The following is a 23412-nucleotide window of genomic DNA, read 5'->3' on the forward strand; positions in this document are numbered from 1 at the left end:
AGCACTCATGTACAAACGCACAGGTTAAGCAGCTCTCTGCGTGTGCGCACACTGATAGACTAAAGCAAGCACACATGCAGTTTAATTGCAGAACGGCGTTTGTTAAAATAAAAAGAAGGCGCCCTTTGTGCCGGACAGATGCATGAGAGCACAATATGAGCCGCGTGCGCACAGTCAAGTGCTACAACTACAATCCATTTCACTCTTCCTATCCGCACCATAGCTTTGGGATGGCGAGAACAGAAAACATTCTGGCTATAATGGTAAATGGTAGATGAAATTTGCTATAAGGTTTAATATTCTACAAGTAAAGACCAGCAGGTTCACTGCCTTGCTTCCTATCGATCACACGTTCGCGTGCAGTTGTGAAATCTTTCTTTGTAACACGCATTCTTCGCTCTCGTAGAGCCAAAAGACCCGCTTCAGTTACCAAACTCTTGATATCTGCTCCGCTCAATTCATCCTTCATTGCAACAAATTCTTCCAACTTCACATCTGCATCCAAATTCATTCTACTTGTATGCAAACGGAAGATATGCATCTTTGTCTTTTCATCCGGCATAGGGAATTCAATCTTTCGGTCAATACGTCCAGGTCGAATGAGAGCAGGGTCCAAGCTTTCGATCTTGTTGGTTGCCATGATAATCTTGACATCACTTCTTGTATCGAAACCATCCAATTGATTAAGCAATTCCAACAATGTTCTCTGAATTTCACGCTCACCACCTGAACTAGAATCATAACGTTTTGTACCGATTGCATCAATTTCGTCGATAAAGACAATACTGGGTGCATGTTCTTCTGCCACTCTGAATAGTTCACGAACAAGTTTCGGTCCGTCACCAAGGTATTTTTGAATCAATTCAGATCCAACGATACGCAAGAAAGTCGCCGATGTTTGATTGGCAACAGCTTTGGCTAATAGTGTCTTTCCTGTACCAGGTACACCGTACAAGATCACACCCTTTGGAGGTTTGATACCCATCTCTTCGTATAGTTCGGGATGCGTGAGCGGTAATTCGACAGCTTCTTTGATCTCTTGAATCTGTTGTTCCAATCCACCCACGTCTGCATAACTCTCTGCTGGTGCTTTGTCCAATTTCATCACGCTGACCATCGGATCAGTATCTTCTCCCAAAACGCCGACTACTGCCATAGACTTGTGATGTAAAAGCACAGTACATCCCGGTTCCAATAGATCCTTATCGACAAAGCTCATAATACTAACGTAGTGTTCTGGTCCAGTGGCGCTACTGACGATTGCGTGATCTTCATCGATGATTTCCTCAAGCGATCCTACCATGATTGGATCTCCCCGCATATCATCCACTCTTGATCGTTCTTCCTGTGCTTTATCCTCTTGTGGTTTAAGACGTTCTTGATTTTGTACAAATTCTTCTTCTAGCAGCAAGTGATCTTTGATCCGCTCCAGCTTTAGTAGCTTCAATCTACATCTTGTATTTGGATGAACGACTGGTAGCTTTGTGGCCGCATCTGGTCCACGCTTCTTCTTCTTACCTACTCGTGTAGGCAATGGAGGTTCCCATTTCTTCTGTTGGTCTTTCTGTGAGATGAGTATTGATGATGTATACTGTTAGCAATCATTCGTCAAAATTAATGTGTGCATATTGACTACTTACCTTGTTCTGATCTTTTCCTGGCCTTCCTGCGTTTCCACTTGGTGCTTGACCCATCTTTACTACTTAAGTCAAGGCTGTTGCGATCTATCCTCGGGAAGATCTTTGATGATGGTGCTATCAGAAGTGTACAATATGCTTCTCGAAGGATGAATGACACACACTCACAGTCTGGGCGTGGACGCGCTTACGCGTACGTTTAAGCCATTGCCTGGCCTGAGCTGATTCTCCACAACTTTGACTGTCACGTGATCAAACAGCATAATTTCGACAGATACCAGAGTGCAATGGTATAATTTATTGAATGTCTTTAGAATAAATCATTTAGTTCATTCATATGATCAATCTTTGACTAGTGGCCCTTTTTTGGCTTTTAAAGATCCAGATTAGCCTTTCTAGAACTTCTTTTATATTCAGAACAAAAAAGTGTCTATTCATACCCTCACTTGGTAAAGTTATTGCTCATCTCATCTTATCATACAGATAACAAGCTTAATAGTGTTTCCTTTTATCCATTTTTATTGATTGATTATCATCACTGTTTATTTTGGATAGTTTATGTAATTTTATTTTGCTTGGTACGCATTTATTATTTTTAATGCAGGTTCTCTCTGCTTTAAATCTTTGCGCAAAAGAGCGCAACGCTATCGAAATTTCCAAGCTAGAGGAAGTTAGCCTTAATACAAGCCGCGTACCCGCTTTTTATTACTAAATGCACCATAGGAGAGGTAGCAAGTTGTGCACAATTGTATTTGTTTACGCGGCAATTGAGCAGCGGTAGATCTGTCTGCGCTTCCCTTTGTATGCAGTCAAGCGCCGCACATACAAAATCGGCAAAAAGGCTTTCTTTCTTTACTCAGACTTCATTACCTGATTTTTCTTATTTTTTCTCTTAGCTCTTTTTGTCTCTGGGGTCTGGTAACTAAAAAAGGCGGAAGTCAATTCGGTGAAGAAGGCAGGCAGGGCATTTTGTTGCCGATGATGAACGGAGAGTAAAAGAATGCGTTCCTTAACTGGACAGATTATAGTGCACAGAGGGGTGCATACTATATGCACTTCTTGTCTTTTATTTTATTTTGACATCATTTCTTTTACAACATCATCATCATCGCCACTATCATTGATTTGCGCATTGAAGTTACTCGTATTCCCGAATAATTCTTTCAAAGCTCGCAATCTCGCCCGCATAAATTAAGAGAGGTACGCCGATGATGTATACTCTCTAAATTCCAACAAGATACGAAACCTTTTCGACTTGAATTTATTGTCATGACTATCGAAGATCATTCTTCTCTTGTCAATGGAGGGCAAAATGGACTTGCTCATCGTATTGATGAACAACTTCCAACTGCCTTTCCAAGAAAATCAAATCTTGAATCCATCCCTGCCAAAGTTGAGTCACATGCAAACTCACATGATCAATCCAATGGCATAAATGACCAAGGCACAAAAAATAATGACGGAGAAGATGTCATTATGCAATCAACAGAAGACATGCTTACTCAAGTGAATGGTCAAACAGAGAATTACAATTCGAACGATGTAAATGTCAAGCAAGAACAACAAGATACTGAACACCGCAACGGATCCATCGATACTCCAACAAAAAATACAGATGATCAAAATTCCTCCTTTTACAGCAAATTCATCATGCTTCCATTCAACAATGCCCCTAACGGAGCAAGTTCTGCAGAAGAAATTATTTCAGTGTCCGATCCTATTTTGTCGTCATCCTCCTCCTCTCCTTCGCATCAAACACCGCAAAAGCGTTCCATCAGAAGTACAAGCAGTCAAGCAGCAGATTCAAATGACACAAACAACAATTCAATCCGCGGCGGCGGCAATGCTAATATATCGCCCAATAGCAAATCCATCCTTAATGGAACTTCACCCAAGCGAATTAAAAGGCCAGAGCCAATTTTGTCCCGTAATTTCGCGCCTTTGCCACAAGAAACTCCGGCGCCGCTGCAAGCTGAAGCAGGAGGTAATAATGGGTCAAAGCGTTTAGAAAGGAAAAGTAAGGTAAGTTTTCTTATTTCATTGCGAATCCGCATTCTCGGCTCGCTGTCACCAACACCAAAAGCATACATGTTCATGCTTAATCGTCAAAAGCGTTTAGGATTGAAGATACAATATCTCTTCATATCCTTTACCCTTTTGACGAAGGCTGTGTGATTTAAGCACAATTTCTCCCCGTACTTCATGGTTACACAGCAAGCATTCGTGTGCATTAAAATAAGAAATTCTCCGAATGAATTTTCTTATTTCAAAGTTGTAGACAAGATTGATCTTTCTCGCATTCTGTCATACATCTTTGTTGTTTTCTTTCTGCAAACTTTGCTTTCCCTTCAATATAAATGGTACTAACCCGCCCTTTTCCTGCATTCCCTTTATTCGCTTATCCTTTCTCAACCACGATGCGCACTCGAAAGACGGATGCTTTGTCGGCTATGAACGGTGGCGAATATGCATCAACAAGTGCATCAGATCAAAATCCACCTTTGCCACATCAACATCCAAGTCATAAACCTATAGGCTCTTTATCGTCGATGATGACCCCTTTGCCATTATTTGGAGAAAACACGAACAAGAAAGATGAGCAAAATTACATTCCGACACAATTTAATACGCCAAGATATCCGCCTTCCAGACAAAGAGAACGTTTATTCGAATTGGAAGAAGCGCCAACGTTTTACCCAACTGTGGAAGAATTCAGCGATCCTTTGCGATATATCAAATGGGTTGGTGAACCTGAAGGTGGAAATGGTAAAGCATATGGAATTGTTAAGATTGTTCCGCCAGAAGGTTGGAATCCACCTTTTGCTTTAGATCAAGAACGTTTTCGATTTAGGACACGAGTACAAAAATTGAATTCATTAAGTGCAGACGCTCGAGCTTCACAAAATTATTTGGAACAATTACAAAAATTTCATGCTCAGCAAGGTCATGCTCGGGTTTCAATTCCAATCGTTGATCGTAAACCAGTAGATCTTTATCAACTCAAGCTGGTTGTTAATGCGAATGGTGGATATGATTCAGTCGCTAGACAACGAAAATGGGCAGAAGTGACCAGAAAAATTGGCTATGAAGAGAAGGATTCTGGACATCTTGCAGGACAAATCAAAGCCGCTTATTCTCGAATTATTTACCCATATGAGCGTTTCCTAGAATTAAACAAGGAGAATGCTAAAAGACCTTCTACGACTGAAGATGATCGAAATGGCACACCTGAAGGTGCTGCTTCTCCACCGCTAACCACTCCCTCGGGCGGGGATAATGGTCGAGGCGGCAGCACAGAAGACAAGGGCATGTCAGACAGCGCAAGAAGACGAAGCTCTAGACGCAAAACTGACCCAACAGACGCTCCTGTAGTCTTATCGCAAAGGAGACGATTGCGAGAACAACAGCCAACTCCGCCTCCAGCAGGTACATCGGGTGACTTCTATCTAGCTCCAGGAGCAGAAGAACAAATGTGCGAAATTTGTTTACGAGGAGATGATGGTATGTCGATGCTTTTGTGTGACGAATGCAATCGCGGTTATCATATGTACTGTCTAGATCCGCCATTGACCAGTATTCCTAAATCGGAATGGTATTGTCCGCCTTGTTTGGTCGGAACAGGAAACGATTACGGATTCGATGATGGTGAAACACATAGTCTTTACAGCTTTTGGAAGCGAGCAGAAGAATTTCGATCACAATGGTGGACGAAGTATGCAGCAAAAGATGCAATCTGGACTGCTCCTAATGATAAACCAAATGGAGTCACACGTGCAATTCCAGAAACGGATCTCAAAATTTCCGAAGATGACGTAGAAAGAGAATTCTGGCGTTTGGTTCATAATCCAGATGAGACTGTTGAAGTGGAATATGGCGCAGATGTTCATTCGACAACCCATGGCAGTGCTTTACCTACATTGGAAACGCATCCTTTGAGCCCTTATGCTCGTGATGGATGGAACTTGAACAATTTGCCGATCTTGAATGGCTCTCTATTGCGATACATCAAATCTGATATCTCAGGTATGACCGTTCCATGGGTATATGTTGGTATGATGTTCTCCACCTTTTGTTGGCATAACGAGGATCACTATACCTACTCCATCAATTATCAACATTTTGGTGATACAAAGACATGGTATGGCGTTCCTGGAAGTGATGCTTACAAATTGGAAGACGCTCTACGCAAAGCCGCTCCCGATCTATTTGAACAATCGCCCGATTTGTTGTTCCAATTGGTCACGATGATGAGCCCTGACAAACTTCAAAAGGAAGGCGTGAACGTTTATGCTGTTGATCAAAGGGCGAATGAATTCGTGATCACTTATCCGAAAGCATATCATTCCGGCTTCAACCAAGGTTTCAATTTGAACGAAGCGGTCAATTTTGCCCTTCCTGATTGGATCGAATTGGATCTGGAATGTGTGAGAAGGTACCAGCAATTCAACAGGTTCCCCGTTTTCTCACATGATGAATTGGTCGTAACTGCATTCCAACACAATCAAGGAGTGGATACGGCAATCTGGTTGCAATCCTCTATGCGTGAAATGGTGGAAAGGGAGATCAGCAAACGAGAAAAGATTCGAGAGTCTATTCCTAATATCCGTGAAATTTTGGATGAAACCGATCAACCAGAATTAGAATATCAATGTGCTCATTGCAATTTGTTCTGCTATTTGGGTCAATTGTATTGCAATAAATCGGAAGGTGTTGCTTGCTTGGATCATGGAGAAGAAGTTTGTGGAGATCAGCCAAAGTCGAAATGGACTTTGCGATTACGATATTCAGATGACCAACTTCGAAGTATGCTTGAAAAGACGGATGAACGTGCATCTATTCCCTCAAATTGGCAAGCAAGGCTACACAAGCTTATCACGACTCATGTGAGACCTCCTCTGCGCTCTTTGCGCGGCCTTTTGCATGAAGGTGAAAAGATTTCTTACCTTTTGGAAGATTTGGAGAATTTGAAAGAGTTTGTCGATAAAGCGAATAAGTGGGTGGATGAAGCTACACCTTTGATCGCCCGTCGTCATCAAAGAAGATCAAACGTTGGCGGAAGTCAACGTAGTACGGCAAAGAGACTTTCTTCCAGGGCGGCGACAGAAGAAGATGAAAGCATGAGTGTAGCAAATGAAGACGAGAATGAAGGTTTGGCAACTTCTGAAGATGTTTTCCGTATGGTTCGTGAAGCGGAAAAGTTACCGTTTGATGCACCAGAAATTCAAGCTATTCAAGCAATTTCACAACAAGTTCACGATTTCATCTATGATGCCAGAGCTCTTTTGAAAAAGCTTTCGATACTGCCAAATAATTCAAAAGATCCACATGCACTCAAAGAACGAAAAGAGTTATTCTCGAGATGCGAAGAATTGATTAATTCCGGATTGTCGCTCAATGTTCAATTGCCATACATGGAAGATCTTCAACGACAGGTCGGAAGGGAGAATTGGATCAAAGAGGCTGATAGTATGACAAACACATTCACCGATCTAGATGATATTGAAGCATTCATTGCTGATGGTTTATCGTTTGGTATTTCTCAACATGATGAGATGATGCAAACGCTTTGCCTAACACGAGATAAAGGATTGGAATGGAAACGAATTGGAGAAGAAATGTTGAGACCGGTAACGCAAAAGACCAAATGGCCATGCAAATATACAATCTCGGACGTTGAAAAAGCTATTTTGGCGCCCGCTTCAGTTTCAGTCGTGCCTGGTTTAATGGTCAAATTACAGGCATTGCAAAAACAAATCAAAGACGCTTCTAAATCTTGCACTTCCATCTTGACTACATTGAGGGATTGCAAACGCGAAAGAAGCGAAGCAGAAAGAGAAGGTCGATTTGCAAACATGGACTCATCATTCTCAATGGCGGTCGAAGATGCACAACGCGCTCTTGAAGCAAGCGGATCGATTAATGTCATTGCAGAAAGAGAAGAAGAATTGAAGCAATTGGTAGAAGACTGTATCCGTTTACCAGTCAGACCTATGCATCCGGAACCACAGCCTTACTCTCATCCTCCACCACATCATGGTCGATCTCTGCCGCAAATGCCATACGAAGCGCATACATACGGCTCAGCACATCAACCGCTCATGCATCACGATTACCCGCCTGCCTCATACAGATCTTCGCATCATCATGGTTTGCCTCCACCTTTACACGCACATGGTCCACCGCCGCCACCATCTTATCCTGCCTATCAAACACGTCGTTCTCCATCACCAGCACCCATTCAGCCTCAACACAGCTATCCTCCTTCCATGGGCTTCGGTCGTCCGCCAGCTGCCCCTCCTGTGCAGTACGACATGCACGATGATCCAAACCGGTCGTACATGCAAATCATGGGAGAAGCATCATCGCAAGCAAACAATTCAGGAGACGAAAGTGGCGTGCGTGGCGGAGATGACAAGAAGAGAAAGCGTGGAAAACGTGCTCGATTCGTATTTGAAGAAGAAGTTGGAATCTTTGTGCCGGTAAACGGAGAGCGAATTTTTTGCCTTTGTCGTCAAGGTGAAACTGCCGAAATGATTTCTTGTGATCGTTGTGCGTTATGGTTCCATACCGCATGTATTCACGTCAAAAGTGCTGCCGATCTAGGAGGAGAACGTTGGATTTGTCCAATGTGTTGCGTAAAGACTGAACGTCGTTATCCGTTTGCTGAAGTGAAGGTCAAAGAGATGAATGTGAATGACCCGAATTTGTGGTTGGACGTTCGTGCAACATTGCGATCTACACGTGCACCCGTAAGCAAATTACAACATTGGACCGTTGATGAAGATCGCAGAATTGTTTTGCATCTAGAAAGTTTCTTGCCAGCCACTTTACCAACAAAAGGAGATCGTGGGGATGATGCCAAAAGACATCGTACTGATGATGGTGATGGGTTCGGCGGACATAGACGATCAGGCTCTCAAGGTAGTGCAACTTCCAGTTCCGCAATGGCAAATGCATTGGGAAGCGTTTCGAAGATGCCATCTTGGAATGACGTTCGAGCAAGGGTAACGCCTTTACATCGAACTCCTAATGCTGAAGAGCATGCTGCTCGTTTACGAAAAGAAGCGGAAGAGAGACATCGTCAAGGTATGCAAAATCTATACTCACGCGGTGTGACAGATGCAATGATTCAAAAATGGTTCATTGGATGGAATGGAAAAGAGCTGGTCTATCCGCGATATGATCGAGATGAGACTTATCATGAATTGCCGTTGGGTTCTCGAATTACCTTAGACAAAGACGATCAAGACGGAACACGGTACATGGAGGCTTTGTTGGCTCGTGATGCAGAAGAACGTAGAAGACGAGGTGAACCGCCGATTCTTGCCGTTCCACCAGCCGCAGCACATCCTCAGCCATCACAACTCGCTTCAGCATCAGTGCCTTCCTCATCCAGAGCACCTCCCTTTGCTCAAAATAGATCAGAGTTTTCACAAGCGCAAGCTCAGCAGCCGATGCCACCTTTGAACATGAATGTAGAAGCGTCTCGAAGGATGCCATCGACGGCTTCACCAACGGTAGCATCTTCAAATCTTCATCGAGCCACACTTGCTAAAGACTTTCGAAATTCCACACCACCAGCAAACGCTGGCACGAGAACAGATGGAAAGGATGGTAATACAGCCACTCCACCTACATCAAAATCGGCCGTCAATAAATCTATTTACAGCGTTGCTTCAATTCCTCCTTTCCGAGGAAAGAGTTCAGCTTCACCGAGCCCACATGCGACCCCTCCTAGCAAAGAGATTAAAGTGGTCGGCGAAAGCGATAAAAGGTCGATCTCGGCAAGCATGTCTTCCAATCCAGTCTCGAGTACAAATGTGGCAGTGGTTGCACAATCTCTTCCGAATGTCAACAGAGCACGTACGACCAGTATGAATGATCGAGAAGGTGTGGAACATGAGACGAACAAGAATGCAGCAATGCAGCAACAATCGACTACATCTCATGCTCTTCCAAAGCCAAACGGTCAGATGCAAAATGCCCATGGTATTGACGCACGCTATGAGCGTATCATGCGATCACCGCTGCCATCCCATCATGCAAGAAGCACGAGCGGTGCACCACCTTCACGCATTTCACCCCAGCAATCAGCACCAAGTCTGCCGCAATACACTCCTCAACATGCCAGAGCTTCAGTGCATTCTAATTCTTCGCCTCATTCATCTCCGTACGGATCTATGCGTCATTTGCCGCCTCCACCTCCTGTTCCTATGAGAAATGGTGGAGAAGATCGCGCAGGTCGTCCCTATGCAAATCATTCGCCATCTCCTCGACAAGGATCAATGCCTCATCCGGCTGCAGGCCCTCCTGCACTGTATGTATCTCCACGAATGGACACGAGAAGAGAGATGCCTACACCGAGTGGTTACAATTCTTCGCTAGCAGGACAACATAGATCGCCAAGAGAACATTATCGTGATCAACCTGGATCAGTGTCCGGAAGAGTCTCACCGCCGATGTCAGCACGTCATCCTCTCGGATTACAAGCACAAGACGAGGCACGACAACGTAGTAATCCTTCAACAGTTCGTGGAAGTCCTCTGATGGGCGGCGGTAATAAATTATCTATTTCACCTAGATTGCCAAACATTTATTCGGGTAATTCTGGTTTAACGAGAGAAGATCATCGATCACCTTCTACTTCGCATTATTCTAAAAGATCCAATTCACCACCACCGCCAAAAGATTCTTTGGCTGAAATGCGATTATTAGCAAGAAGGATGAGACCGAATGCGACGGATGAAGAGATTGAAGAGATGGCTAGATTTGCGACGAAATGAATATTTTATTTTTACTTTTATTGTATGTAGTTTTACAGAGATTCTTTAATTCATATCAATTTCTTTTTTTTAAAACGGAGATTCGGAGATCAGTATTCGCAAGTGACAGCTTTGAACCCGTTCAGAATGAGATGATTGTACCTGCATCTATTGTCATCCCACTTATCATTGTTTCAGATAAAAATGGCCGCATTTGCAAAGAAGAGCAAGACAATTGGTTGTCAATCGTATCAAAAAGACAATCAGTTGAGCTTCAATAACCGAAAGCGTGCTTGTGGAAGTGTTTCTACCCGCACGCATCAGTAAGAACGCGTCGCGTCGCGTGTTTCTCTTTCTTTTTTTCTGTCGTCTGAAGCCCGAATTTAAAAATTCCAACAGTAAGGGGACTGATTTTAATTCACTCCGCTAGAAAAGGCAAGTCAGGAACGAGAAGAGAAATGATATATCCCAATAGACTCTCCCTTTACCCACTTTCCCCCTTGCATGCATGTAATTTGAATTGTGCATCTTCCGGCTGTCTGTCTTTTATTCGCTTTGACTTCTTCCATGTCGGTGTTCAGATTTACAACTGTATTTATATGCACAATAAATTCCTTACACACACACTGGTCAATGATGTTACTCCTTTAACAAACTTTATCATGTCTCAAGAAGAGAAACACTATAGATCCCTTGCTCACCTCCCACACTCTCCGAATGAGGAAAGGTAAAAGGCTGTACGGGGATGATGAATAGCGCAATGAGAATTGAAATATAAGCTGATTTTGAAAATCCCCGTTGTGATGAAATGACTCAATGGCAGGTTGACTTTCGGTTTTGCAATCCTATGCATGCCTGCCCTTTTCTTACCCTGCATCACATGTTAGCGGAAGAGGGAATTGAAATGATGATGCATCTAGACACACTCTTGATCAATATGTCGAATGAATGATGTATGTTAAAGCCACACGCTTGTACTTGTACACGCTAATGCAAGAATTCTATGCATACAGAATACAACCACTCAAATCAACGATCCAGACGTTACCAGGAAAAAAAGAACAGATGACGAGGGGATCTTACCTATGAAGATCGGCTGGAAGACGGCCTTTTTGGGATAACATCCGTTGATTGGAATTACATACAGAGAAAAGATTTAAAGTTCAATACCGCAAGGGGCATGCAAGAGTGAGTGAGTAAAGTGACACTGTATGCATCGGTTTCTCTGGGTTCTGGAATTGAATACAACTTTTCTCAATTCGCCGGATTGCCTTCAACGTGCTTCAAAAACGGATAGAGCACCAGTCAATTCTTCACTCTTGATTCTTTTTGCAGATTTGGGAATTGGAGATGAATGCCTGTCAAGATTGACACTCATACTTGTCTGTTACACATCATACCAAAACATCTTCTTGTGCCTTAAAGCCATATCAGGGTCAAACAATCATTTGTACCTGGCTTTTGGGACTTGTGTGTTTTCTCAACTTGTTTGGATACCATCATCCACTTCATCAGCTTTTGCTCTCATCACACCAAAATATGCGATCCTGATTCATCATTACAATCTCAACTGGCTCACTTTATTAGTAGCCCTCAAACATATCTTTGGGTAGAGCAAGTTCAAAATGTCTCGTTCAATGAGCCTTGCCACAGCCGGCTCATCAATGATGGGCAGACGTGAAGAGGTCAACGCACCTACAGAAGGTCACGCAAACGAAGATGAATGGACAGCCTCGCAATGGAACGCACACAAACGTCCAACATCATCATCCAGAAGACCAACCAATGGCTCGTATATTCCATCTTCAACATACGCACATCAAACTCCACCAAGAAGTTCAATGAACTCGTTTGCATCTTCATCATCAGCATTCACGCCTGCACATTTGATGCATTCTCCTTCCATTAGCAGTAACGCAGAAGGCTTCTTTGGACGTGAATCAAGAACAGATTCGATCGGCACTTTATGGAGTTCAGCAGATGTTCCTCTGATGTTTGATGGTCATCGCGGTTCAGGTGGCGATAAGAGTAGCTTGATGGGCTCAGGCTCGGTCTCTATGCAACCTTCTTCTAGCAGTCGTTCAGGTACGAATATGAGCCTTCCTCGGGGCATCTCTTTCACAACTTCATCGTCAAATCAAACTTTACACGCATTCCAAAGACCTTCAGAAATACCAACTTTGCCGACTGTTTCTGACTTTGTGAAGAATAAGGATCAGTACTCTTCTGAACCACATGAATTACTCTTATCAGATGATGGTCAAGAATTCATCGCTGTTCCTACTTACAACAAAGGATCGGGAGGCAGTAGACCGTCAACAGCTAAAACGGTAACCAATGCCAGCGAATCTCCCTCTTCATATTTGCCTAATGGATGGACTGTTAGCGATGAAGATCCGATCGAATCAAATGTTGCGCTTCTTCAACATCCTGGATCACGGCCCAGCTCCTCTGCCGGACCCTCTCATAAGAAACGTCCGGCACCACTTCATCTTGCTGAAGTATCTTTTGGTAAAAGTGCTGGCTCAACAACTGACCGGTCACGCATGGCAACGGATGTTCCCCTGTCGGTAAGCCATGGCAGTCAACTAACAGTAAAAAGTCAAAAATCCAAAATGAAAGGAGTAAATGAACAGCAACAACAACAAAGTCGCAAACCGCCTAGTACTTCACCCGCAACGGCTTTACCCCGTAGAAGTCCAAAAACAAATTCTGCCGATTTGTACAAACATGCAGAGCGTTTCTTTGATTCTTCCTATTCAATGGCGCCTTCAGTGAGCCCAAATGTGAATGCAAATCTCGCTTTGTCAAGTCCCGATATGGCTCGTTTATCTAGATTCTCCGATGATTCTCATCTTACGTATGAAGAACAGACAAATTCAATCGGCCCGATGGATCATACAGGCCGACAAGCTTTATCGAGTGCACGATCACAAAATTCACATAGCTCTGCTGAATCTTCCAATACCCCTGAGATCGTTGAACAATTCGCAAATGCGGCAACTTTACAAATCTTACGTTCTGGAATCACGCAAGAAGCACGAAATGCAACATTGACATACATGAATGGCCAAAGGACAACAAAGTACGGTTCTGATGAAGAACAGCCAATGACACCTTTGCGTGTTGCAATGTCGCTGGCAAATCCTGCTTCACCTAGGTTGACGGAGCATCAACAAAATCTTGCTTCTATGCAGCAATCATTGCATCCTTCCATTCATTCTGCTCGCAGACCTTCGACAACAGATTCAGCAATCCCATCCACGCCAAAATCATCACACAGACCAAATGTTCGACATGCTCATACATCTTCTGATCAAGAAGTGTTGAGACGATTACGTGAAGAAGCAGCAAAAGAAGAAGTCATTCCGCCTCTCCCTGCTTCTACAGTACAAAAAGTAGATGATAGATTGGCATTCTTACATGCGCCAGCAACACAACCAGCACCTCTTTCACCAAAAAGAGGAGGTTTACTCGGTCTTCGTGCTAGGGCTGTTTCAACGCCAAAATTACGTCAATCTAGAGGAGGATCACAAGATGGCAGTGGATTAGGACCAAACAACAGTCTTCAAGCTGAAAACCATTCAAGGCCAACGAGTAGCAGTCGACCTCAACATCCACCACAAGCACCTAGTGGTCGATTTAGGTCAATGACGGTGAACAGTGACACGGAACGTTGTGATTCGATCAGCAGTGCAAATTCTGTCAATCAGAATGGACAAAGATTGAGCGTAATGGGATCCGATGAAGGTTCTTTGCATACTCCAGGTCAACAACCTAAATTACGTAGACCTTCAACTTCTGATGCTTTGTCTGCTGCTGCCCGTCGTCTGCGTCGTCCCAGTAGAAACGGAAGCAATTCGAGCTTAACGACACCGTTGAATAGTGGTAGTCAAAGTGTTGTAGATGTTAGTAGACAACGTGTCGGAAGCAGTGCAAGCTCTCAATTACAAGCAGATCTACGTCACATCAGCAGTAATGCATCTTTACGTCCAAACTCACGCAAAGCAAAAAGCGGAGGAACTCCAACGAATGCAACAAGACCACCACCAAAAACAAAAGGTGGTTGGGCTTCACACTTGGCTCAAGGATTGACGTTGCATATCGAACAAGGAAATAAGAAGATTGCAATGCGAATGAATTATCAATACTACGATCCATTTGGAAGGCCAGAAAGTCTTTGCACATCAAACAATGTAGAAGAACATTCTTCTCAACGAAGAAGTAGTAATGGCCGTATCCGTAGTTCATTCAGTACAGCAGCTGGTCAGTCGTCACGTAACGGAAGCATCTCAGTATCGAATGAGGACAACAGTGACGAAGCAACCATGGGCGTTTTGGAATTCACCCCAGACGTTCCAAGTCCAGGCCGTGAAGGAGCGCACAATCACTTGGCCTTTCTCTCGTCTGATTCTAAGGATGCAGTCATTTTGAAACACTTGACGATCGGGGAAGATACAAAAGCTGACCTAATCACACGTCAAGCAGATCTTTCCCTCAGAAGAAATGGTGTTCATGAAGTCTCTGGAAGTGAGCGAAAGGGTAAAGTATCTTGGCGATTCGAATTCTCCATCGAAGATGTGAAGAGACAAGGAAGTGGACCTATCGATAATGCAAGTACGCCAAAGATGGACAGTAAACCGTTCAATGAAACTATTGATGGCATTAAACTTTTGCGTCCGATCAAATTTTCATGCTCGACCACTCTTTTGGATCCATCACGAGCACGTAAATCTCGCGTGATCAATATGATTCGCAAACAGATTGGCTCGCACATTGAGTCACATAGCTTTGGAAGCAATATTGAAAATGGCGAAAGTGATTCGAGCGCTGTTTATCAATCTGGAACACCTCTTACCATGAACCAATCTGTTGCATCACTGTCTCCACCGCAAACATCACCTGTGGCTTCTTCAAAAAGATTGGAAGCACCTCTTTCGCCTAGGAGTCTACCCCGTAACCGTCAAGGATCAACGTCATATGTCCGTCGAGCAGAATTGCCGACAAACTTTACCACAACAGCTCCTTCACCTGTTCGTAATGTGTTCAACGGTCACGTCGAACAACATTCTCCTACGCAGGTCCGTTCTCCTTTACATCCTCCAAGCAGTATCGGTAGCTCGGCAGGTGAACTGGGAAGCAGTTTGGGCAACGAAGATCATCATTTAGCTGCTTTGCGTAATGCAAGTGTGGTTAGTACAACTAGCAGTGGAGCTGGTTCTGCGACTTGGTCTCCCGCGAGTAGGCTTGTTCCATTCAAAGCAAGACGAGCAATCGTTGATCCTTCCAAGCAGATACAAGATAGACCAAGCATTGGCGGACAAGAGGGGAATGCAAATGGATTAGTGACTAATGCAGGAAATGGAGTACAACAAAGATCTCCTTTGGTCATTGGAAGTTCCTTAGAATCACCTTTGGCAACCAGTATTGAGGCAAGTCCATCACCTGGAAAATATGTTCGTGAGCTAGGATCGAATGGCAAGATGCAACCGATCAAAACATCTCATCAACAACATTTCCCACGCAAACATGCTCCTCCATCCACTGCTTTGGGTCTGGAAACAAACTCTTCCGGCAACCGTACTGAAAGCAAGGAGGATTTCTGGTACGAAGATTCGAATGCACGTCAATGGGCATCGTCTCAGTCACGTACACAGTCTAGAAGACTACGTGCAGTAACATCAGAAGGTATTCATGAAGCGCAAACGTTGGATATTCGACCTCCAACGGCTTCAGAAGAGATCAAGATGGCATACTTGAACAACTCCACCCGTTTACATACAGCAGATTCAACTGCATCTTCGAAATCTCGATCACGTCATGGTGGAAACGGAAGCGGACATGGACATAGCCATAGCGTTTATCAAACCCCTGAAGCTGTGACGATGGATTCGCCACCACGTAGAATGACTTCTGCTTCTATTCATCAACATAATGACCAAAACAATCAACAATCAATTCAACAAACACAACAACATGAGATTCCTTCTTCGCCTTTAAGTAAAAAAGTTTTACCTCCAATGCCTTCCAAGAAAGGTCCAATGGCAATTGCCTCTAAAGCTGCTCGTGCTATTTCTGGTTCGAATTTCAAGCAGGGTGCAACGGTAGGATCGAATGGTAAATTTGATCCACCAGAAGGACCTTATTGGATTTGATGTCTCTCCCTCTCCCATATTCTTGTACACATATCTATACTGTATCCATATCAATGTTTTCTCGAATGCGCAATTTATGACGATCATGACCTGTACGTCGGGCTCTATTGTGTGAATGAATTGCATGCATTGCGTTTGGTATAATGAGTACAAGTATGCTTACACTAGAAATACATGGAAATGGATACAAAATCTGATTAGAGTCGTTTCCCACCCAGGTAGAGAGCTGGCATATCGATTTTGACCGGATTAGGTTTCCTTCCCCTTCCTTGCTTGACAATAGGAGTGGCCAAAGTAGAAGACCAACGAACTTGCAATTGAGATTGCAATAGTCCGGTTAACAAAGCATCATTGGCAGCAATTGTAGGATGTGCAAATGGAGTGGAATCTTGCAGCACATTGCCTTGCTGATCAGGAAAGAGTAAATGAACCAATAAAAGTGGAAAAGGTGCTGAGAATGCTTGTAATAGACATTGTTTTGAAAATCCCGAACTGGAAGCCAAGATTGCCATAGCGGGAACAGAGCTGTCGTGACTGTCTAAAGCCAATTTTGAAGCTTCTAAAACAGATTGTGGAAGTGCATCAAGCGGTTCTGGTTCTATAGATCCCGATCGTTGAATCGCAACCATCGTTCCGTGCATTTCACGAACATGCCTTGGACCTAATTTTCTTGCTTCTGATTTGCATTGAACTGTTATGCGAACACGACCAGCCTTGAGGGTTTCACTAAGAGAGCTCTCTGCCAACTCTTTCAATGGCGACCACCACCATCCCGTCAAATCGATGCCTCCGTCATGTGCACCTCCGATTCGCATGAGGTCCATACGCGGGAATGTTTTTTGTAAGAATGATTTCACATGTTCTTCATATGTAGTCCCACGTTGCACTGTAGACATTTTCATTCTTTGCTTTTCTCCTTCTTGTTCCAGCGTTGAAAGAAATGATTCGGGCGATGCAGATAAAATTGATCCTTGAGTGCTATCATGTGCGATTGATGATCCCGTAGCATTTATAGACGCTGAAGCAGATGCTTTTGAGCTAGCTTTTGCCCTTTGACCGCCACCATTGCTGCTTGTGTGTATCGATCTGCTGCTTCGTTGTGATGCTATCCGCTGCTCGTTAATCTGAAGATGCTTTCTCGTCAAAACTGATGAAATTTGAGTGCTCTCAGTAATGCCTCCTCTCACATTTCGACTAATTTGCCTCAAAGCAGTCCTTGCAATGCTTCCCGTCATACCTCCAATAACCATCTTATTGTAACCGATGCGTGATCTGAATTGACATTCTCTCGATGAAGGTCTTTATGGGAGAAAGAAGATATGAGAAGATCTGACTGAATGCATCTGAAGCCCTTTTCCCGCTTTTGCAACCCAAGTGAGTAATCTACGCGTGTAGGAAACAAGGCTGACGCGTTTTATTCTATAGGTGCTGTTCGCATTCAGAGAGTGATACATCTTTCCATGGTCGGTATGATGACCATGGCTACATTGATGAGGTACGATGATCGAAAGGCACTAAAAGGAAAGCGAAGTTAACTCGTTAAGCTGACTTGCTCCACTTTTCATCCTGAATCTCAAGACACCGATGGACGGATGGTAAGTTAGATCACGTGCCAAGTACCAGAACAGGTTCTTAACTCCCGCACCATCTTTTCGTTGGAAATCTGATGATGGTCACTAGCTCATTTTTGAATCTCACTAGCGCAATATTGATGAATCCTTGTCAACATTCTTTGGTCGAGATAACATACGATAATATCCAATTGCCGATGCAAAATCTTTTATTATCATATTAGATTAAATTTTAGTTTTCCTTCTTTTCCAAAATCGTACATTCTCTGCATAGATTGCTTTCCCTAATTAACCAAAATCAAGGAAGGTGGTATGCATACCCCGATCGAAACGAGGAACTTGAAAACAAAAAGAAGGGTCATTTGTTTCACTTTTACAGACAAATGGTGATACACATGTACATACATACATACGTAGGAACTGTCAAATAAGACTAACACAGAAAGAAAAGACACGATTTACCGTCCAATCGCCCGAATCGGGCAATTGATGGTGTTGTATTTATGATGATCCATGTGCATATTGTCTCACATTCCCAATCAATAACCTAATTAGCGTGACTCAATCGAGGCCATAAGATAAGAACGTTCATATGTTTTACGCGTATGTGAAAAATGATCGGTGTACACACAGCGGTAAAAAGGCCGAATCATTCATTTCTTTGACGCATTTATACATGATTATGAGACAAAACATTGTTTGAACTTCTATTCTTCTTTTCATTGTATTCAAATTGCAAACCTTGAAATCCAGACTTTTTTGTTCACACAAATTTGTGATTCTTACCCTGCATTGAATTCGCGGAGAGGTGCGGGTCATTGTTATACTGCTTTGCTTTGCATTTGCATTACCGTCGGTTGCTTACTGTCAACAATAATAAGCTGGGCCCCAATTCTTACGCCCTGTTCTCCTTGCGTATGTGTGTGTACCTTGTTTGCTTGTATTTCGGACCCTGAAAAGGTATGCGCAAATTGAAATGCGACGACGCGTTTGCCAGCCAGCCACTGAAAACAGTCCCCACCTTTGTGTAACGTCGATATAACCTTACTCTAAGACCTCCCTCCCCAGATTAAACCTAACACTAGTCTATCATTGCAATTCCAGACTTTTGATTGAATTACACATATAATGTATATCCATGACGGATGTAGACCTACTAGCGTAAAGATTGAATCAAGGCTAGCCTAAGAATGTGAACGGCATATGCTTTTTTTACCTGCTTGCGTGCTTGGCGATAAAATTGGATGCATTACAAACACAACAACAAAAAACAAACAATCTCTCCGTGGATTTTTTTAATTTGTTTCTCAGGAAATGCACGCATTCGTATATTCTGTTTAACAAACAATCGTTACGGCTGCATGCGTGTGACGCGCTGCGCAGCGCAGGTAGAATGCTATTGTTCATAATAAACGGGAAATTCCATCAATGCATCCGTAGGTAAGGTTCCACATCTTGGTGGCGTAGCGCATCTACACAAACATACACACAGATGATCTGTCATTTTTCTCTCCTTTTGAGGCTTTTTTCACTTGGTGAGATTCCCTCTGGGTTCCGTGTCTGGTATTTCTTACCTGTATCCTACGAACCTTTAAACAAGCCATGCATAAAACACTTTCATTGTGATGGAAAGGATTAGGGTTTTATCTGGGTAAGACAAGTCAAATGCAGTAAATAGGATTTTTTGATCGGATTGAGATAAATCTTGTTTGTGTAAGGTAAAATTAGCCGAACTTTAAATTAACAATGTCGCATAATAAGCGTTTGCACCCAGTCAGTCAGTCAGCCTTTCTCTCTTGGCAACACACATACACTGTCTCTGGCGCTAAATGAGATTTGGACGAATGCGCTCGTTAATTAAATTCTTGCATATTCCTTTCTCCTTTTGCCAGCCAGTTGCTTGCTTCTCTCTCTCTCGCTTGAGGGTAATTTGACGTTCAATCGGGAATTTAGTGTGGCTCTTTTTACCACCTTTTTTCGCACATACACTTTCAATTCCATCACGATTGAATACCTTAATCGTTGGATGATTCGATTGACACGTTTGCTTGTTTGTTCGCAATAGACTGCATAACGACATCCTTTCTTCTTCTTCATCGTCATCACCATCACCAACATTACCGACTTCGTTTCAGCAATCGCCACCGATCCGGGTTTCCGATTAATATAACACGCGTTCGAACACGTCAGTCTCGATTCTTACGCCTTCTTTTCGGTTGATTGGTTAATCTTCATTTTTGTCACCTTGGATTGTTTTGTATAGGTAAGTTGAAATTGGTTATGAGTAGTAGTATGGAATGGTCATTAGTGCATGCGGAGTGGGAAAGATGGACAATTACATCGATCAGCGGCTATCCTCAAGGTTCTGGAAAACCTTTCAAAGTCTCTGTCTTACACAAGATGAAGCGCGGCTCCGTCTCTCTGTCGATTCGAGAGTGTACTTTTGTGATAAATGCGCCCGCGGAAGGATTGCAATCTTAATCTTGATCAGGATCGAGAAAGAGGAATCATTTATTTTGTTTCAATTGCGCCGCCTTTTTGCCATTATACTCCTGTCAAAGCCGGATATATGCTCATTTAATCGCGTACACCGATGGACAAAAGGAAAAGCGGAACATTCCTCTTTGGTTGATTTGTTTTTCCTTTCTTTGGCGGCGCAAAACAATTTCTGCCTTTGAAAGAAGGGCTAAATATATCATATGTCAAAAACAAAAATCATTCAACAGACACTTTTAAAAGCTCGATTACGGCTTCCGCTTTTTCGATGAATCGCATCACCGCTTTCGCCTTTGTCTCATGTTAAAAGCAGCCGCGATTGATTCGGAGTGTGAATCAGTCAAGAATACCCACCTTGGATGGCCTTTGATGACATGAAGCGGATATCGAATTGCGCGCAAGTTTACGCATAGAGTGACAATTCTTGCCTTCAACTCTGCCGTGTTTGGACTCTGCCTTATTGATGTGTCTTTTGCAATCATCGTGCCAAGACTACAAGTTACTCCGTCTTCGTTCTTTTCTGCCTTCCCACGCCCAAAGCACAATTGATGAATTCTTCTTCTTTGGAATAGTAATAGTTGCTAACACCATTTTACCCCGCTTCTCTCCTTTCCTTATCTCGCCCAACGATCCGTTCAATAACGCAATCATCTCTCTTTCCTCAACTCGCTGCAACGCAATGCTTTCACTCTTGACAACATAAGAGGACTTCCTATTGCTGTTTGCTTTCGCCTTTGCGACTTCCATCTCCACACTTCAATTCTCTCAAAAATCTTCACCTTCTCTTTATCTTTTGTGTCTGTGAGTATCGGAGATCAAAGTTTGGACAATGTCATTGCCATGCGGCCCTTCTCTCAAAAGAGGAGCACCTTTCTTGTGTTTGACTTTGCTACAAAGGGAAATGCCGATCGGAAACCGAGATAAGCATACTGTTCCCATACACATGCGCATACGCTGTTTGCTGCAAGTTTGCAACTTGTGACAGCGGCCCTCCATCAAAATGCTGATAAAGCATTGCAACTCCCGATCTATATCTCGTACATATAAGCTGACTTTGTTTCGACTCCTTTTCATTACTTGTCCTCCTTCAGATTCACATAGCGCAATGACAGAGCAACAGTCCGGTCAATCGACCGCTCAAGTTCAAGCCTCTTCCAGCACAGACAATGCACAAATGGGAAGACTAGCCTCTGCAGTCTCAATCGCAGGTCCTTTCCAATCTTCAATAGCAGAAGCAATCACTGCGAGAAGGCAAAAAGGTCAAACGATTCCCAAATTGGTTGGTATTCTAGCCACTCCTAGCCCACCAAGTGTGGCATACGCTCAATGGACAAAGAAGGCATGTGAACAAGTTGGAATAGAGTTCGAAATATGGCAGACATGGTCTGAAAGCGACAAGAAGGATGATGCGATGGATGGAGTTGAAGAGCAAAAATCACAACAACTGCCAAATTCTGATCTTGAAGCTGATGTTGAAGACTTGATCATTGCTGCCAACGCAAACGATTCCATTCACGGCATCATGGTCTACTACCCAATCTTTGGTGGTCGTCAAGATACATACCTTCAACAAATCGTTGACCCTCGCAAGGACGTAGAAGGATTGCACTTCAGCTATTGCTTCAACATGTACCATAACATTCGATGGATCAACCCATCACAGTTGGGAGGCGCACCTGGAACGACAATTGAAGCATCTTCTGGATCAGCGGATAGAGAAGAGAGCATACCGCCGGGATATGCAAAATCAATCTTGCCTTGCACGCCTTTGGCTGTTGTGAAATGTTTAGAAAGCTTGGGTGCATACGACATGTCGCTGCCCTATGGAGATCGCCTATTTGGCAAGACAATCACAGTTGTCAATCGTTCCGAAGTGGTCGGAAGACCTTTGGCTGCTTTATTGAGCAATGATGGTGCAAAAGTGTACAGTATTGATTTGGATTCAGTACAAGAATTCAACAAACGTGCAAAGCACGAAAGTGATCGTCAGCCTTCAAAAACTGTTTTGTCAGCTCGTGAACAAAATGCGTCTCAACGATTGCGACCTTCACATATCGTCCGATCATGTGGTATGAACTTGCAAGAGTGCATTGCCGCTTCAGATGTGGTAATTTCAGGCGTGCCAGCAGCTTCGTTTAAAATTCAGACCGATTGGGTCAAGCCAGGAACGGTGACAGTAAACTTCAGCAGTGAAAAGAATTTCGAAAAAGACGTTCGCACTCGTGCTGCAATCCATTTGCCTGCAATCGGTAAGACCACAATTGCCATGCTTCAACGCAATCTGTTGAGACTTGTCGAGTACCGTGAATTGAGTACTTCAAAACCTAGCAATTCAGTTCACAGCTCTGGGAGTTCAGGACCCCCACCTCCTCCAAATGGACGCCCACAAGGAGGCAAAGATGAACATCACGGAAGCTCGGGCAGCCGCGGACAATCTTCGGCTTTGAGATCAACTATTAATGGAAACAATAATGCGCCTTCAGGGAACGGACAGAACCAGAATGGAAGTAATGCACCAAAAGATTCACAAGACGACGTGGAGATGGACGAAGATGGTGTTCAAAGAAGTGATCAGTTGAAGCAACAACAAGGTGCAGAATTTCGTTCGTCAGGTCAGATTCTGCCTCCGCCACCTCCCTCATCTATGCAACAGCACGGCAACTACGATGCACATCATCCATCTATGCCTCCAGGTCTTGGCTCAACGAATGCATTGCATATTCAAAGAGAGCGTGCAAGTACCTTGTCCATGATGCGACATGATCGTCCACAAATAAGTCCAAATGGACCT

The 23412-nt window shown here is 43.5% G+C and overlaps 5 protein-coding genes across 5 annotated transcripts; 3 read left to right on the forward strand and 2 right to left on the reverse strand.

The window, feature by feature from the left end:
• Window positions 1–163: 163 nt before the first annotated feature.
• On the reverse strand, window positions 164–1877 carry FA14DRAFT_172178 (putative RPT2-26S proteasome regulatory subunit). Its single transcript, XM_025500384.1, has 3 exons — window positions 1808–1877; window positions 1641–1742; window positions 164–1564 (listed from the first exon to the last, which is right to left on the reverse strand). Exons 2-3 carry the CDS (start codon window positions 1692–1694, stop codon window positions 302–304), a joined length of 1317 nt encoding a protein of 438 aa, XP_025355861.1. The 5' UTR covers window positions 1695–1742; window positions 1808–1877; the 3' UTR covers window positions 164–301.
• Window positions 1878–2501: 624 nt separating this feature from the next.
• FA14DRAFT_172180 (uncharacterized protein) lies at window positions 2502–10487 on the forward strand. Its single transcript, XM_025500385.1, has 2 exons — window positions 2502–3659; window positions 4070–10487. Exons 1-2 carry the CDS (start codon window positions 2907–2909, stop codon window positions 10418–10420), a joined length of 7104 nt encoding a protein of 2367 aa, XP_025355862.1. The 5' UTR covers window positions 2502–2906; the 3' UTR covers window positions 10421–10487.
• A 1537-nt stretch (window positions 10488–12024) lies between these two features.
• FA14DRAFT_178930 (uncharacterized protein) lies at window positions 12025–16554 on the forward strand (the record flags this gene model as incomplete). Its single annotated transcript, XM_025500885.1, has 1 exon — window positions 12025–16554. The coding sequence occupies one exon, from the start codon at window positions 12025–12027 to the stop codon at window positions 16552–16554; it is 4530 nt and encodes a 1509-aa protein (XP_025355863.1).
• Window positions 16555–16751: 197 nt separating this feature from the next.
• FA14DRAFT_178931 (uncharacterized protein) lies at window positions 16752–17804 on the reverse strand (the record flags this gene model as incomplete). The annotated part of the gene is made up of 1 exon (XM_025500886.1): window positions 16752–17804. One exon carries the CDS (start codon window positions 17802–17804, stop codon window positions 16752–16754), a length of 1053 nt encoding a protein of 350 aa, XP_025355864.1.
• Window positions 17805–19871: 2067 nt separating this feature from the next.
• FA14DRAFT_164393 (NAD(P)-binding protein) lies at window positions 19872–23068 on the forward strand (the record flags this gene model as incomplete). The annotated part of the gene is made up of 3 exons (XM_025499884.1): window positions 19872–19902; window positions 21764–22933; window positions 22965–23068. The coding sequence occupies 3 exons, from the start codon at window positions 19872–19874 to the stop codon at window positions 23066–23068; spliced, it is 1305 nt and encodes a 434-aa protein (XP_025355865.1).
• Window positions 23069–23412: the final 344 nt, after the last annotated feature.

Source organism: Meira miltonrushii (genome assembly GCF_003144205.1).
Source record: "Meira miltonrushii strain MCA 3882 unplaced genomic scaffold FA14scaffold_2, whole genome shotgun sequence".
NCBI classification, from domain to species: domain Eukaryota; kingdom Fungi; phylum Basidiomycota; class Exobasidiomycetes; order Exobasidiales; family Brachybasidiaceae; genus Meira; species Meira miltonrushii.

Excerpts from the sequence above, each read along its gene's own strand:
- FA14DRAFT_172180 (XM_025500385.1), top strand. The coding sequence starts at position 2,907 with ATGACTATCGAAGATCATTCTTCTCTTGTCAATGGAGGGCAAAATGGA. Across the intron at positions 3,660-4,069 it reads GTTTAGAAAGGAAAAGTAAG|ACGGATGCTTTGTCGGCTAT; the intron begins GTAAGTTTTCTT and ends CGCACTCGAAAG.
- FA14DRAFT_172178 (XM_025500384.1), bottom strand. The coding sequence starts at position 1,694 with ATGGGTCAAGCACCAAGTGGAAACGCAGGAAGGCCAGGAAAAGATCAG. Across the intron at positions 1,565-1,640 it reads CAGGAAAAGATCAGAACAAG|AAAGACCAACAGAAGAAATG; the intron begins GTAAGTAGTCAA and ends CTCATCTCACAG.